General features: G+C 40.1%; 1 protein-coding gene across 1 annotated transcript in view; it reads left to right on the top strand.

Moving 5' to 3' along the window:
* Positions 1-12,823, top strand: part of DCX (doublecortin) — a 167,530-nt gene that overhangs the window by 1,210 nt on the left and 153,497 nt on the right. The window contains exon 3 of the mRNA XM_042782505.1: positions 8,182-8,522. Within this exon, the coding sequence (XP_042638439.1) occupies positions 8,182-8,522 (341 nt within the window). The remainder of the gene's footprint in view (positions 1-8,181; positions 8,523-12,823) is intronic.

Here is a 12,823-nt window from a genome sequence, read left to right as displayed (position 1 = left end):
TCGGAAACCCAAGGAGGGGTCGCTATGAGTCGGGTTTGACTCGACGGCACATAACAACAACAACAACATTTGTCAAAAGACCAGGTTGATGCTCAGATTTCTGATTGTACAGGCATTAACAGAGTCAATGGCCACCACCCTATCTATGGCCTTCAGTCTCTTCTGGCTGGGGTTGAGATGTGGGTGGTGATAAAAGTGCATTGTGCTTATCTGCCAGGGTATACAAAGAAAAATCTGAATTGTGGCGTTTAGTCTAGATCTTGTTCATAATTACCTCTTAGTAGCATTATTGAGGCAAACCATGTAATCATTAGGGGTGGAACAAGGAAAGATGGCTGGTTGGGTTAACAGAGAGAAGGTTTTATACGCAAATTCCCTTTGAACTGCTGAGAGACTATTTGGTGAATTGTAACTCATTGGAAATATGCACCCTAAAAGCAGGACTTCCCGGACATATTCACAGAGGATTGTACTTTTAGGTAAGTGGTCATTGCTCAGCTGTTGCTTCTAAAAAGCTCACTTCAGGGTGTGTCCCTAAGGCTGAGGTCACTGAGAGAAATACCAAAGAAAGCTGTAGGTATGTCTGGTATTTTAATAAAGACCATTCCTATTAGAATAGGAACTGACTCACTGTACCTCAATCCCTTTAAATCTTCTCTAGATTTTGGTTTTGCAAATGTATTTCCTGCCAAGATTTCTGAAAACCCAGACAACCTGTGTACTCACCAGAAAATAGGGAAAATCCAACCTCTAACCAAAACTGTTCAGCTGTAAAGTCTTCTTTGTGATCATTTAGAAAATAGATCTTGGAATGCATCCTTTATCAAATCAATTATACTGAGGATGCTTCCCTACTTCCACTTTTAAATTGGTAGGTATAACATACATGATAATTTTAACCAAACACAATGCTTTAAAGGACAGCCTCAAGGAGTGATAATAATGAAAATGTTCTCCAATCCCCTCCCCCACTCTTCAGCCTTCGCTCCATGCTCCCTCCATTCCCTGGGCAAAGAAAGGTGAGCTTACAGTACTCAGATTGCTAAAGAAAACAAATTGTGAACTGACCAACAGGGAAGAAGAAACAGCACATTAAATGACTTGTAGGAGTACCCAGCCTCCGCTTCACTGCTTCTGGGTTTCTAATGTTTCTAGACAAAGGAGCATGCAGAGTTTCCATTTTACAAGTCTACAGTTCCCTTAAGTAGCTACAGTTTCCCAAGTCAGGCCAAGTGATGGGGGCTGGTTACTTATAAAGGACAGTCTCCATGTGATTGCTGGATCTGGGTCTACATGGCCAGGAAGAGGTTAATCCTAGGCCTTTCCTGACCATTGAAGGATTGGTTATCCTAGCATAAATCTTTAAGGGTAAGGGCAAATGTCTATGGTTTAAAACTAAATTGAGGGAGCTGTCCAACAAAGTAATCAATTGAGTGTGTACCTTTTGTCACTGTAAAATTCATACCTCACCTGAATTTGAGGGCTCTTGCTATAATAACTTTCACAAACACAGCAAACGGAGTCACCAAGTAAGTCCTCATTTATACTAGCTGTGATCATCTGAAGGGCACAATGGATGCTAGTGCAGAATTCTGAAGCAAGCAACATTGTGTTAGGAACAGGGATTAGAAAATTTTGCATCTAATATGAGAGGTGTAATGCACAGATACCCTCATCCCCCAAATCCGTTTTCCACATGTCCTCTCTGAATGTGTGTGTGTGTGTGTGTGTGTGTGTGTGTTGGAGGGAAATGTACTGATAAACAATCTCTGTTCAATAGTGCTAATAAATATAATTTGGAAAAAACTAGTTTTTCTGTTGAGTTGTTCTGAGCCCTGCTGGACTGAACACCAGCTACCACTCCAGGGAGCAATGGTACTTCCTATTGATCCTGGACTATGTAGAGTGTGATTAGGGTTCATAATATGTTGCATTTGTTTATAAATTATCTACAAACACAAGCTATAGTGGATCTCAATGCCCTCCCTGTCCTGAGTACTGCCCATTCAATCGAGGAAATTCAGAGGTCTCTCTGGGAAAATGTTGAGACATGTGACAAATTTTCCAATAACCACAAAGCCAGACAGGAAAGAGTTCTGAGGTGAGGAAGGTAGACGAAATGAGTCTTCTTCTCTTCTATTTTGCACTTTAGAAATACTCAGTATATCTAGACATGGAGGACAAAGGTCCCTTTACTTTCTTCACCTTTGGAAGAGGTACAACGAAAGAGCAAAAATTCACACGTGCAGCTTCGAATTGAAAAAGCTTTGGAATATCTCAGTGAAGAATCAGGACCATTGTGTTCTAGTCTTAGTGGGAGTAGATTATAGTGAGAAGAGAAGTGTTTGGGGTCAGACAAACCTTGGTTCAAATCCAAGGTCCGCCACCTGCTAATTTTTGTGACCTTGGGGAAATCATTTAGATTCTCTGGGCCTCTGTTTATCATCTGTATAATGGGAATAACACTTTTGAGAATTAAATATAACAATGGATATGAAGTACTTAGTATTTTACTTGGCACTCCCAATAAAGGCTAGTTATTATTGCTTCAGTTATCATAGTTTATAGCTGAATAGCTACATGATCATAGGTTTGCCCTTAACATCACTGAGGCTGATGTTCCCTTTATTTTAAACAACATTATTAAGGTATAATTTGCATACCATAAAATCCACCGATTTGAGGTATACAATTCAATGATTTTTAGAAAATTTACCAAGTGATGCAAACATCATCACAATCTAAGATGATTTTCACACAAACCCAAGAAAACCAAGATTAGCTGTCACTCTCTATTTCCCCCCAACCTCTCCAGCCTTAGGCCATCACTAATCTACATCTCTATAGATTTGCTTTTTCCAGACATTTCATATAAATGGAATCCTACAGTATTTGGTCCTTTGTGACTGTCTTCTTTTTCTTAGCATAATGTGCAGCACAGGACTGAGCAGTATTTCTTTCTGCTGTACATAGGGTCACTGTGAGGTGAAGCCAACTCGATGGAACCTAATAATAACAACAATGTTTACAAGATTCGTCCATGTTGTACCTATATCAACCTGTCATTCCTTTTTATTGTTGAATAATATTCCATTGTATGGATTTTTGTATATCCATTGTATGGATGTTTTCTATTTCATATCTGTAAAATGAAACTAGTAAAATATGCCTTCTCTATCACTTAGGATGGTTGTAAGGATAAAAAGAGATAATGAATGTGAAAACACATGCACAAGGCAAAAAAAAAATAATGTGATGAATGTAGTAATAATAATGATGATGATGTTTCTGAGGGGTTGGAACGACCAGTGGTTCCAAAATGTGACTGCCTTTCAGAATCTTTCAGAGCCATAAAAAAATACAGATTCCTGGACCACACCACAGACCTACTGAATCAGAATACCCAGGTATAGGGCCCAGGAATCTGTGTTTTTTCTAAGTGTGCACACTAAGACTTTAGAAGTATTGGATACGGTGTATCTTAATTGTCCCCTTCAGTTAACTTTAGTGGTGAGACTTCTTAGGAATGCAGAAATCCTTGTTTTTGTTTTTTACATTTCAATTCTTAAAACAATAATGGATCATAGAACGTATTATATTTCCAAATGGCGACAGTAATACATATTTAGCCTATAATGAAATGAAATGAAAACCAACTGGTTAATAATTACTCTGGCCTTGTGGCACCCCCTTGTCTAATGTCTCTAATCTAGTGTCTGCTGCTGCATACTTAAGGTAGCAAGGCAAGCATTTTAGACCAAAGTCAGATGATTGATGTCACCTTTCCCACAACTCCTTGGAAACACCTAGAGTCTTAGTGAGGCTGTATAAAATATGGCTCTACTGTATTCTTAGTGGATCAATGAGTAAAATCCTTTGGCTTTTCCTTTTTTCTTACTTAGTCTTTCATTTTAGAATCCTTCTTCCCCTCATATTCTCTCACCTCCTTTCCCCAGTTACTTGTATGTGAGTACTCAGATCAATCTTAGGGGCATTATTCATGACTAGCCAACTTCACTGAATGCATATTGAGATAAGTTTGAGCATTTTCAAGCAGTCCTTGAGACAGAATATTTACAATTGGAATGGTCTTCGAAAATCTGAACTGTATGGCGACACTAGCCATGATCCAGTTCCTCTCCCATAGCTCATTTCTTCCAATGAGATAAAACCACCTTCTCACTAATTTGTCTTCTAACTACTGAAGCAAGCACATTACCAAAGAGGAGAATTTTAAGATACCTGAGAGGAATGCATTGTTAATAGGTATAATAAGATAATGAAGTAGCATGAAAATTTATCTTCTTGAGTCAGGAAGCCCAAGGGAAGAGGAGAAAGCCCAGGCAGAAGTGTTTTGCACTGAGATGTAAATATGTTTAATGCTTTTGGAAATGGAACCCTCCTGAAAATGAACGGAGGTAGACATTAGATCATCTTGAGCTCACAGCTCATTCCCTTCCTGCCCTTACAGCTGGTCTTCCATGACTTCATTTCCTTTTCCCCTCACCCCAGAGCAGGTTTTCAATTCCACAAAGTTGTCACCTTGCTTGGCTTTGAAACCAGCTTTCCTTCGCGGGTCCCAGTGGGTGGGAAATGACCCCTGGAAGCTGTGGCAGGATGGGAACCCAGCTGTGTAAAGGTGCAACACACCTCACTCAGTTCTAAATGCCAGGCAGCCAGACGTGAAGGAAGCACCAAGCTCTGGCAGCAGATGTTTGCCAAATCACAACAAGGAAGCCTTAGTCCAGAGAAGCAGCACAGTTAATGTCTTTCCAGTATGAGAAGTAGAGAGTCCTCAGTGACGAGCACTATTTCTTTCACCTATAATTACTGTAACAGCTTTGTTATATTGTCTCCTAAAGCCTATGTGGGATGGAAAGGAGATTTCTTCTCATAGACTTATGGAGACCTCAGATGTTATGTAGTGCCATAGAAAAGCTGAAACACAGAGAGATGAAGTGAATTGTCCAGGATCACACAGCTTGTAAATGCCTGGCTGGGACTTGAATCCAGGCCTATCTGTCTGACTCCTGAGTTGCTCCTCTTAACCAGTGTAGCTATCTTACCCTCAGTGGGCTTCAGCAGTGGCAGCATGGGCTTTGCTGGGTGTTAGCTGTAGAGCGCCTCATTTGGCATTTGTAGTGACTGCAGGCCTCCTCCCAACCAATAGGAGCTTTTATCTTTGAGGTATGGGACCCAGGCAGTGGTCATGTTATATTGTAATGACAACTCAGTTCCTTGCTTCCTGGCCTTGCTCCTTTGTCTTTCCTCTAGCTTCTACTATTTCTTTCCTTTCTCTTCTCTCAACTCTTTCTTCCTCCTTTCTCTTTCTGCTCTTTCCATTTCATCCTCATCTCTATTTCTTCAAATTAAAGCCTTAAAAATAATGATAGCTAGAATTCGTTAAGTGTTTACTTTATGCCAGGTGCCGGGCTTAGCACTGTATGTTTATCATCTGATTTATGCCTCACAATAACCCTATGAGGTAGGTATTGTCATTATATCCCCATTTTGCAAACAAGAAGCTGAAGCCAAGGGAGGTTGGGTAACCTGTCCTAGTATACAAAACTAGGAAATGTTGGGAACAGAAACAGGCTCCAGTTCTGACTGATATCACATCAGCTGCTTTTTTTTTTTTTTTTTTTTTGCCACTACTCTGTATTGAAGCCAAAAGAAGAGAGTAGAGTGACTAAAATGTACCCTCAGAAGGTGTTTACACAGATTTGACTGAAGGCTGGGCGCTCTGGAAAGTTCTTCAGTGTCATATGATACTATAGCTATTTGCCATCATGTTCATTTTCATCTGAGGTGGTTAATCATACTCATAGTTCAGAGGCTTAAGAGGTTTAAGAAATGGGAGCAAAAAAAGTCCAGAGTCCTAATAGAGTTACACAGCTGACTCTCGAGAGATGACTGTGGATGAGTGAAATCATAAATATACAACCTCACACATTTCCACACTACCAGTTGTCAGACAGGGTATCAAAGTACATGACAGGTTATGGAAAACATTTGACTCAAAGGCAGCGACCTCTCGCAAGGTGCCTGTGAATCTGGTGAAGTGCTAAGGCAAGGCACCATTCTAAGGTATACTGGCTATAAAGGATACTGGCTATAAAGTTCAGAGGAATTGAAAGGGCCCCTTCATCCTTGTAATTCACAAATTAAAAACCCGGCCATGAGAAACCCTAATTTCTCTAGTACCCTGGCTGGCTAATCCTACCCAATCCATGTGATTAGAGGCAGCAGAGAGAACCTTTAGCCATCCCATCCTGGGACATGCATGTGTGTACCAGGTGGAGGAGGGTGCACCTACAAACCATTCCTTGCCCCCTCCCCCCTTCCATCAAGACAGAACACTTGAGGCCTCTGGGACACAGAAGAACTTTGGAAGCCACTTACCCTCCCCCTCCACACACACATAAATGTCCTCAAAGGTGCCCTAGGGAATCTGACTGAATCTTTTCTTAGTACTAACTGAGAAATTTATTAATTAACATGACTTAAAGGATTTGGTGCTACAGCAAAGTAATCAATATCTGCAAAGGGAGTAAATTATCAGCCCAGGGTTTCTGAATGTCTCTGTGTGGTTCTCCCACTGAGACCAAGGGAAGGTGAAGAGCAATCAGGCTATAATTGTGTTTAATGTTTTCTTTGCACTGCCTAGTGCTGGCCTATTTATTTATTTAGGGTTATTACTGATGACTTAAACCTGATGAAATCACTCTAGTTTTCTGCAGCTCAACCTCTGGATGAACTTGTGTATACCTTGAGGGTAATACTCCTTACTCGACAAAGTCAAAACTTTTCCGATATTCTCCCCCCCAGGCTGAGCTTACCTCTCTTTGTATTTTCTCTAGCTTCTAGTCCTGGGTGTCTACTCCTCTCCTCTTGCCTCTGTTTCTTCCACTTTATTAGTCATTTCCTCTAGCCCAAGGTCAATGTGAAAATTACACTAGATCTCTCCAATCTATAAATCAGACAATTATGATGTATTCTCACATAGTCACCTCATTACTTGTAGCAGCCAAGTGTGAGCACTGGTGAAGACAGCCCCACATACACAGATCTAGTGTGCAGCATTTGGGAAGATGGAAAGATGAAGGGTGGGTGGTGGAAACATGGGAGAGTATTTTTCAAGCTGCAGGGGCGGACTGTGAGGTTTAGCAGCTGATTCATAAGCAGGAGTTAGACTTGCAAATAAAGGGAAGCTTGTGAGTGTGTGTGCCTCTGTGTGGGAGCTCTGGTGGCATAGCACCTAAGGAATTTGACTGCTAACCAGAAGGTGAGCAGTTCAAACCCACCAGCCACGCCTTGGAAGGAAGGTTGGGCAATCTACTTCCTTAGTGATACTGCCTCGGAAACCCAAGGAGGGGTCACTATGAGTCAGATCCGACTCCATGGCAGTGAGTTTGGTAGTTTTGGAGTGCCTGTGTGTGTGTGTAGGTTGTTATTCAGACAGTTTCTCCACTTGAATATAGAAGTCAGCAGTGTGGGACACAATATATACACATATATATATTCACAACACACAAACAAACACACACATTTCACATTTCAATATTCAATTGCTTAGCCACATACCCTTTGCAAAAGGCAATCTGGCTTCTTGTCATGTACTGTATGCCCAATACCCAAGGTTACTTGGGTCACTTTAGCTTGGAATAAAAGGTATTAACTGTCAATGTTCTTCTTGGTTCATAATATAACAAAGGGATAAAGTGATGGAACACAGGACAGGACCATTAAGAAATAGACATGTTAAAAACACTCCAGTAATGGCCCTAGAAATAAACAAACATATGAAATGATAGAAAAAATTCTGTAATCCTAAAAATTACCATAAATGTTTTAAATTCCAATAAAAATATATCAAGTTTGAGAAGTCCACTTATTTGGTTATACATATGTGTGTTCATTATCTGTAGAGCCCTTAGCCTTAGAAGGTTCTTCAAAGAGGTAAGCCATTACTTTGAAAGATGTGTCACTGATCACTTGCTCTTGAATTTGAATGAGGCAAATTGTTAGAAAGCCCAATTAGTAATTATGCCTAAGCTTGGTTATTAATCACCAGTTCTCCAGAAGTTCCACCTTGATGTCAATATGTATTCATTTGGTTAGAATAGTCCATATGAGTCTGCCATTAAACTAATCATCCGACCACTTTTTTTCCTCCCTTAGGGGAAAGCTATGTTTGTTCCTCAGACAACTTCTTTAAAAAGGTGGAGTACACCAAGAATGTCAATCCCAACTGGTCTGTTAACGTGAAGACATCAGCCAATATGAAAGCCCCTCAGTCCCTGGCTAGCAGCAACAGTGGCCAGGCCAGGGAGAACAAGGACTTTGTGCGCCCCAAGCTGGTGACCATCATCCGCAGTGGGGTAAAGCCTCGGAAGGCTGTGCGAGTGCTTCTGAACAAGAAGACAGCCCACTCATTTGAGCAAGTCCTCACTGACATAACAGAAGCCATCAAACTAGAGACAGGAGTCGTCAAAAAACTCTACACTCTGGATGGAAAACAGGTAGGTACCTTTGCATAATAGCTCTTCATCCCCATTTTTTTAAATCCTTGGATGACCATCTTGTACTTAAGACATCATTCCTAGTTGAGGGACTCGTCCTTGATATGTCATTATTGCTATTTGGTATTGTATGTCTAAATTGGAGGAAAGGTCCTTTCAGGGAGCAAAACACTGGAAGAGGACTCAGGTTTTGAAATCCAATTTTCTTCTGTTTTACTAAGTAGAATGGTTACTTAGCCACAGCTTCCTTATCTTCTAAGAAAAAATGCATTCGAATGTAGGTCCTACACATTCTTAAGAGCATATGACTTTAGCTATTACATGATACAATCATGATTATATGACAGATGTTTCAATGCATGTGACTGTGAATAAAACTCGTCCACTCATTTCTTCTTGCAAACCCTTTCTTTGGTATTCAGCATCCATTCTGGTGAAAAGAGGTTAAAATGAATCTCCTAGGCTATGAAGGGAGTCATGTAGGGGAAGCATTGAAATCACTGGTTTGTTGTTTTTGCCTCACACTAGACCACACTTTTTCTCTCCCTTTTTTCCATGTGACATAGCTGCCTTAATTTGGTTCACTGATGGTTTGTGTGAGAAAGGGACTATTTCGGATTCCTAAAATTAGCCCAAGAAAGTTGCTGCCATCTGTTCCCCTCCAAATCAGGTTCTTCATGTCATTGGTTATGCTACTAAAGTGCTACCTATATTAATATCTGGGAAAGAATGCAGCCAGGCGTCTCCATCAGACAGATGCACTATTCTCTTGAGCATAGGGAGTTGTAAATATATGACAAAAAAATGTTCCAAGGGAACTGGAACAGTGGCTGGTTCTGTTGGCTCTAAGGAGGATCCTAGTCCTCTGTCAGAGAAGACAAATGTGGCTTCTTCTTAGTCCAAACTTTCCACCTCTTAAAATACATTTGGTCTTTGGCCATCTCTGTAGATTCTAAACAATCAGATTCACTGTACATCTAAACAAGTGATGAGTGTTCAGATGCAGAACTGTGTCTCTTCCCATCATTTCTGGTATATGCTGTGCATTACAAGATTTTCAGTTTCAAGGCAAACTCAAACTCATATACTTTGAAATTTTGATAACTATGTGTGATTTCTAGCTGTTCCCCATCATTTTTTGATCTGGGACACATCTAGAGGTGTTGGTTATATGTGATTTATGCTTGTACCAAAGCAATGGGTTTTACCTGTGATGTTGGGAAAAGTTCTAACTCCCAAACATCTCTCTAAAGGTATCTCTCTTCTAAATGCCAAGTATATAATAAACAGAAGTTGCCTAGGAAGAAGCTTAATCACTAGAACCCTTATCTAGGAGAAATAGGACCTTGGAATTTTAGAATCATTGGATCTTAGAGTTAAGAGTGACCCTAAAGCTATGACATTTAACCTCCCACCTAAATCAGAGATATTCTCTACAACCATTTCATAAGGGAACCTATTACACTATTCAACAGTGGTGATTTTTGGAAATATTTTCTTTATATTGGGTATAAATCTACTTCCCTCTACCTTCAGCCTCTTTTAGTAACACAGAGCAAATACAAATCAAGGACATAGAAGACTTGGTTTCTAGTCTTGGTACTGCCACTTACTATGTGATCCTGAGTTAATCACTTAACTATCTAGAACCTTACACTCCTCTGCAAAAAGGGTCTTATTATACCTGCCTTGCCCATGCTCACAGCATTCTTGTGAGAACCAAATGAAATAGGTATATGAAAATGTTTTGTAAAACACATTATGTAAGTACACATACATACAATTATTATATAATTCATCAATAAATGAGATAATATATGGAGCATGTAAATTGACAGGCACATAGTAAGGACTTAATAAATGTTATTTCACATCCCCCTACTTTACCTCTATCATTCTTAGAATGAATTTCCAATATTTTGTGGAGATATTCCATATCCTGGTATTCTGTGATCTGTTAAATTTTGGTTGATTGCTCCTAATAAAGGGAAACTTGCACCTCCTAGGTAAGTAAGCACCAGTCCAGTGATTGGTAGATTTCTTTCCTACAGCAGTCCACGCAGAGTGGCCAGCCTCTCCAGCTCCTGGAAGCACTAAACCAAAAAAACCAAACTCACTGCCGTCGAGTCGAATCCGACTCATAGTGACCTCTCCTCGGGTTTCCGAGGAGGTATTTCTACGGAAGTAGATTGCTCAGTCTTTCTTCCGAGGAGTAGCTGGTGGATTTGAACTACCAGCCATCTGGCTAGCAGTCTGATGCCTTAGGCACTATGCCACCAACTCCTCGTTGAAGCACTGGTCCCCATTTGTTTAGGGCATACATCACAAAAGGCCAGCATATGATATGCTGTGTGTATACAGAAAAGCCAGGGAGTGATGGTCAGAGGAAAAGGAAAAAAAAAAAAAAAAAAGCCCTTTCAGCTGACTGTGCCTCTGTGCACACTGTTCTCTCCCCAAAATACCTCCTTCTACCCACCCTGATCCCTGGAGGTCATCTTTCAAGGTCTAGTTCAAATGGCATTTCATCTCAGAAAAATTCTGTTTTTGTTATGCAGATTAAAGCAGTCTTATTATTATTTATGCTTAGTTCCTGGCACATTGTGGATGCTCTATAAATGTTTGTCGATTAAATGAACTGCCATAAAGAGATTCTCATATGGCCCAGGTAGTTGTTCTGAGAACTTTGCTTTCAATGCCCCAGACACTCACTATCCCTAACTCTGCCAATCAAAAGAGATTGAAGGCTTCCAAAGGAGTGTTTATGCCACCCAGACAGACAGCTCTTATCTGTTAGTTACTTGGAAGTCACAGAGGGCAGACATTTAAAACAATGTTTCCCTAAAGTATATTCTAAGAACTGCATACCCTACTCCTCCTGTCTCCTCACCCCCTGTAAACTATTTTAAAAAGTGTTCTATGGTTAAATGAGGTTGTGAAATGCTACAAAGGATAGCCCTTTCTTAAAGATTCCTAGTACTCATTGGCATGTTAAATGATCTGAGAAGTCCTGCAGAAAGGAAACCCATTTAATTTAGACCTAGAATTTTCCAATCTTATTTAACCACAAACTTTATTTTTTAAATGGAATATGTATAAATGCTGTTTAAGGAGATACTAAATGAGTGGGAACTAGTCTAACCTCAGTGGTGAGATTGGTATGTGTGAGTCAACCCACAAATGAAACATTGTTGTGTGGTTAAAGCACGGATCCTAAATAACAAAATTTGGGGTTACAAGGACAAATCTACTAACTATAAAAAAGGTGCTATGTATATGGAAAGTTGTTGCCAAATTAAAAATTTTGGAGCCCAGCCCACTTTGCAATTCTAGTGATGACAACTCTAATGTAAACATCTGTCAGTCACTTTGATTACTGGTGGATATTCTTACTACTTGGCAATATGATCTTTCTCTATGGGGACTGAAGGCACATGTGTTGCAATAGCTTGGACTTGCTTAGATGAGATTCCATGCCTGCCTTTGGCTAAATGTGGCATCAGGCACTAAGTTGGAAAGGACAAAGTATGGTCAAACCATTTGCTATGGAATGTTTTAATCATGAAACCAAGGCCATCAATTGAGTTCAGTGTATGGTCGAATTGGATCCCAAATTGAGCAAATGAAGTGTTTTTCCCCCATTGTTTAAATAATGATTACCTAAAATATTATACCATTTGACTGATTGGCTTATACTGATTGACAAGCAATCTGCAGGCATAGCTCTCATCTCTTGCTCTCTGTTTTTATTTTGTTTGGATGTGCTTTTGGAGCTTGTGATCTTTTGGGATCTTATGTTTTGCCAGGGTTTAAAGACTGTATTCTTAACCTCTTGTCTCTGAGATATTGGTGGTCGATGTAGACAAGGAAGCTAACCATCACTAGAAGATGGAGTCCCAATCAATTCCTCACCTCTAAGAGAAATACCTAATGGAATAAAGAAGAGTTGATAGGGCCCCTGCCTATCTCCATGAGCTAAAATGGATTTCTAGGAGGTCAAAGAGGGCATAATAGAGGGTTGAATGAGATGGATCACTATCAGGTGAGGTTGCTTGTTTGATTCCTTGGCAACTGGAGTAATTGTGATGTGCTGTCAAAATTGTCCAAATATTAATTTCTATAATTAAACAACATGTTGGCCTTTATGCATAAAGGAAATGGATGGAGTATGTCTATGAAATGGGGAGTGTATCCAAGAACATGTATAGGGTGGGCAGACAATGGTCCTATAAGTTTATGTGAATGATCAGAATTCCCAGGTGTATAGTAGAACTGACAAGGGGCAAGGTTGTGGTCACTGCTTG

Source organism: Orycteropus afer, unplaced genomic scaffold (assembly GCF_000298275.1).
Source record: "Orycteropus afer afer isolate SDZICR_OR568_19922 unplaced genomic scaffold, OryAfe1.0 scaffold00352, whole genome shotgun sequence".
In the NCBI taxonomy this organism is placed as follows: domain Eukaryota; kingdom Metazoa; phylum Chordata; class Mammalia; order Tubulidentata; family Orycteropodidae; genus Orycteropus; species Orycteropus afer.
Note: the sequence above shows the minus strand (reverse complement) of the source record. Positions and strands in the feature narration are given on the sequence as shown.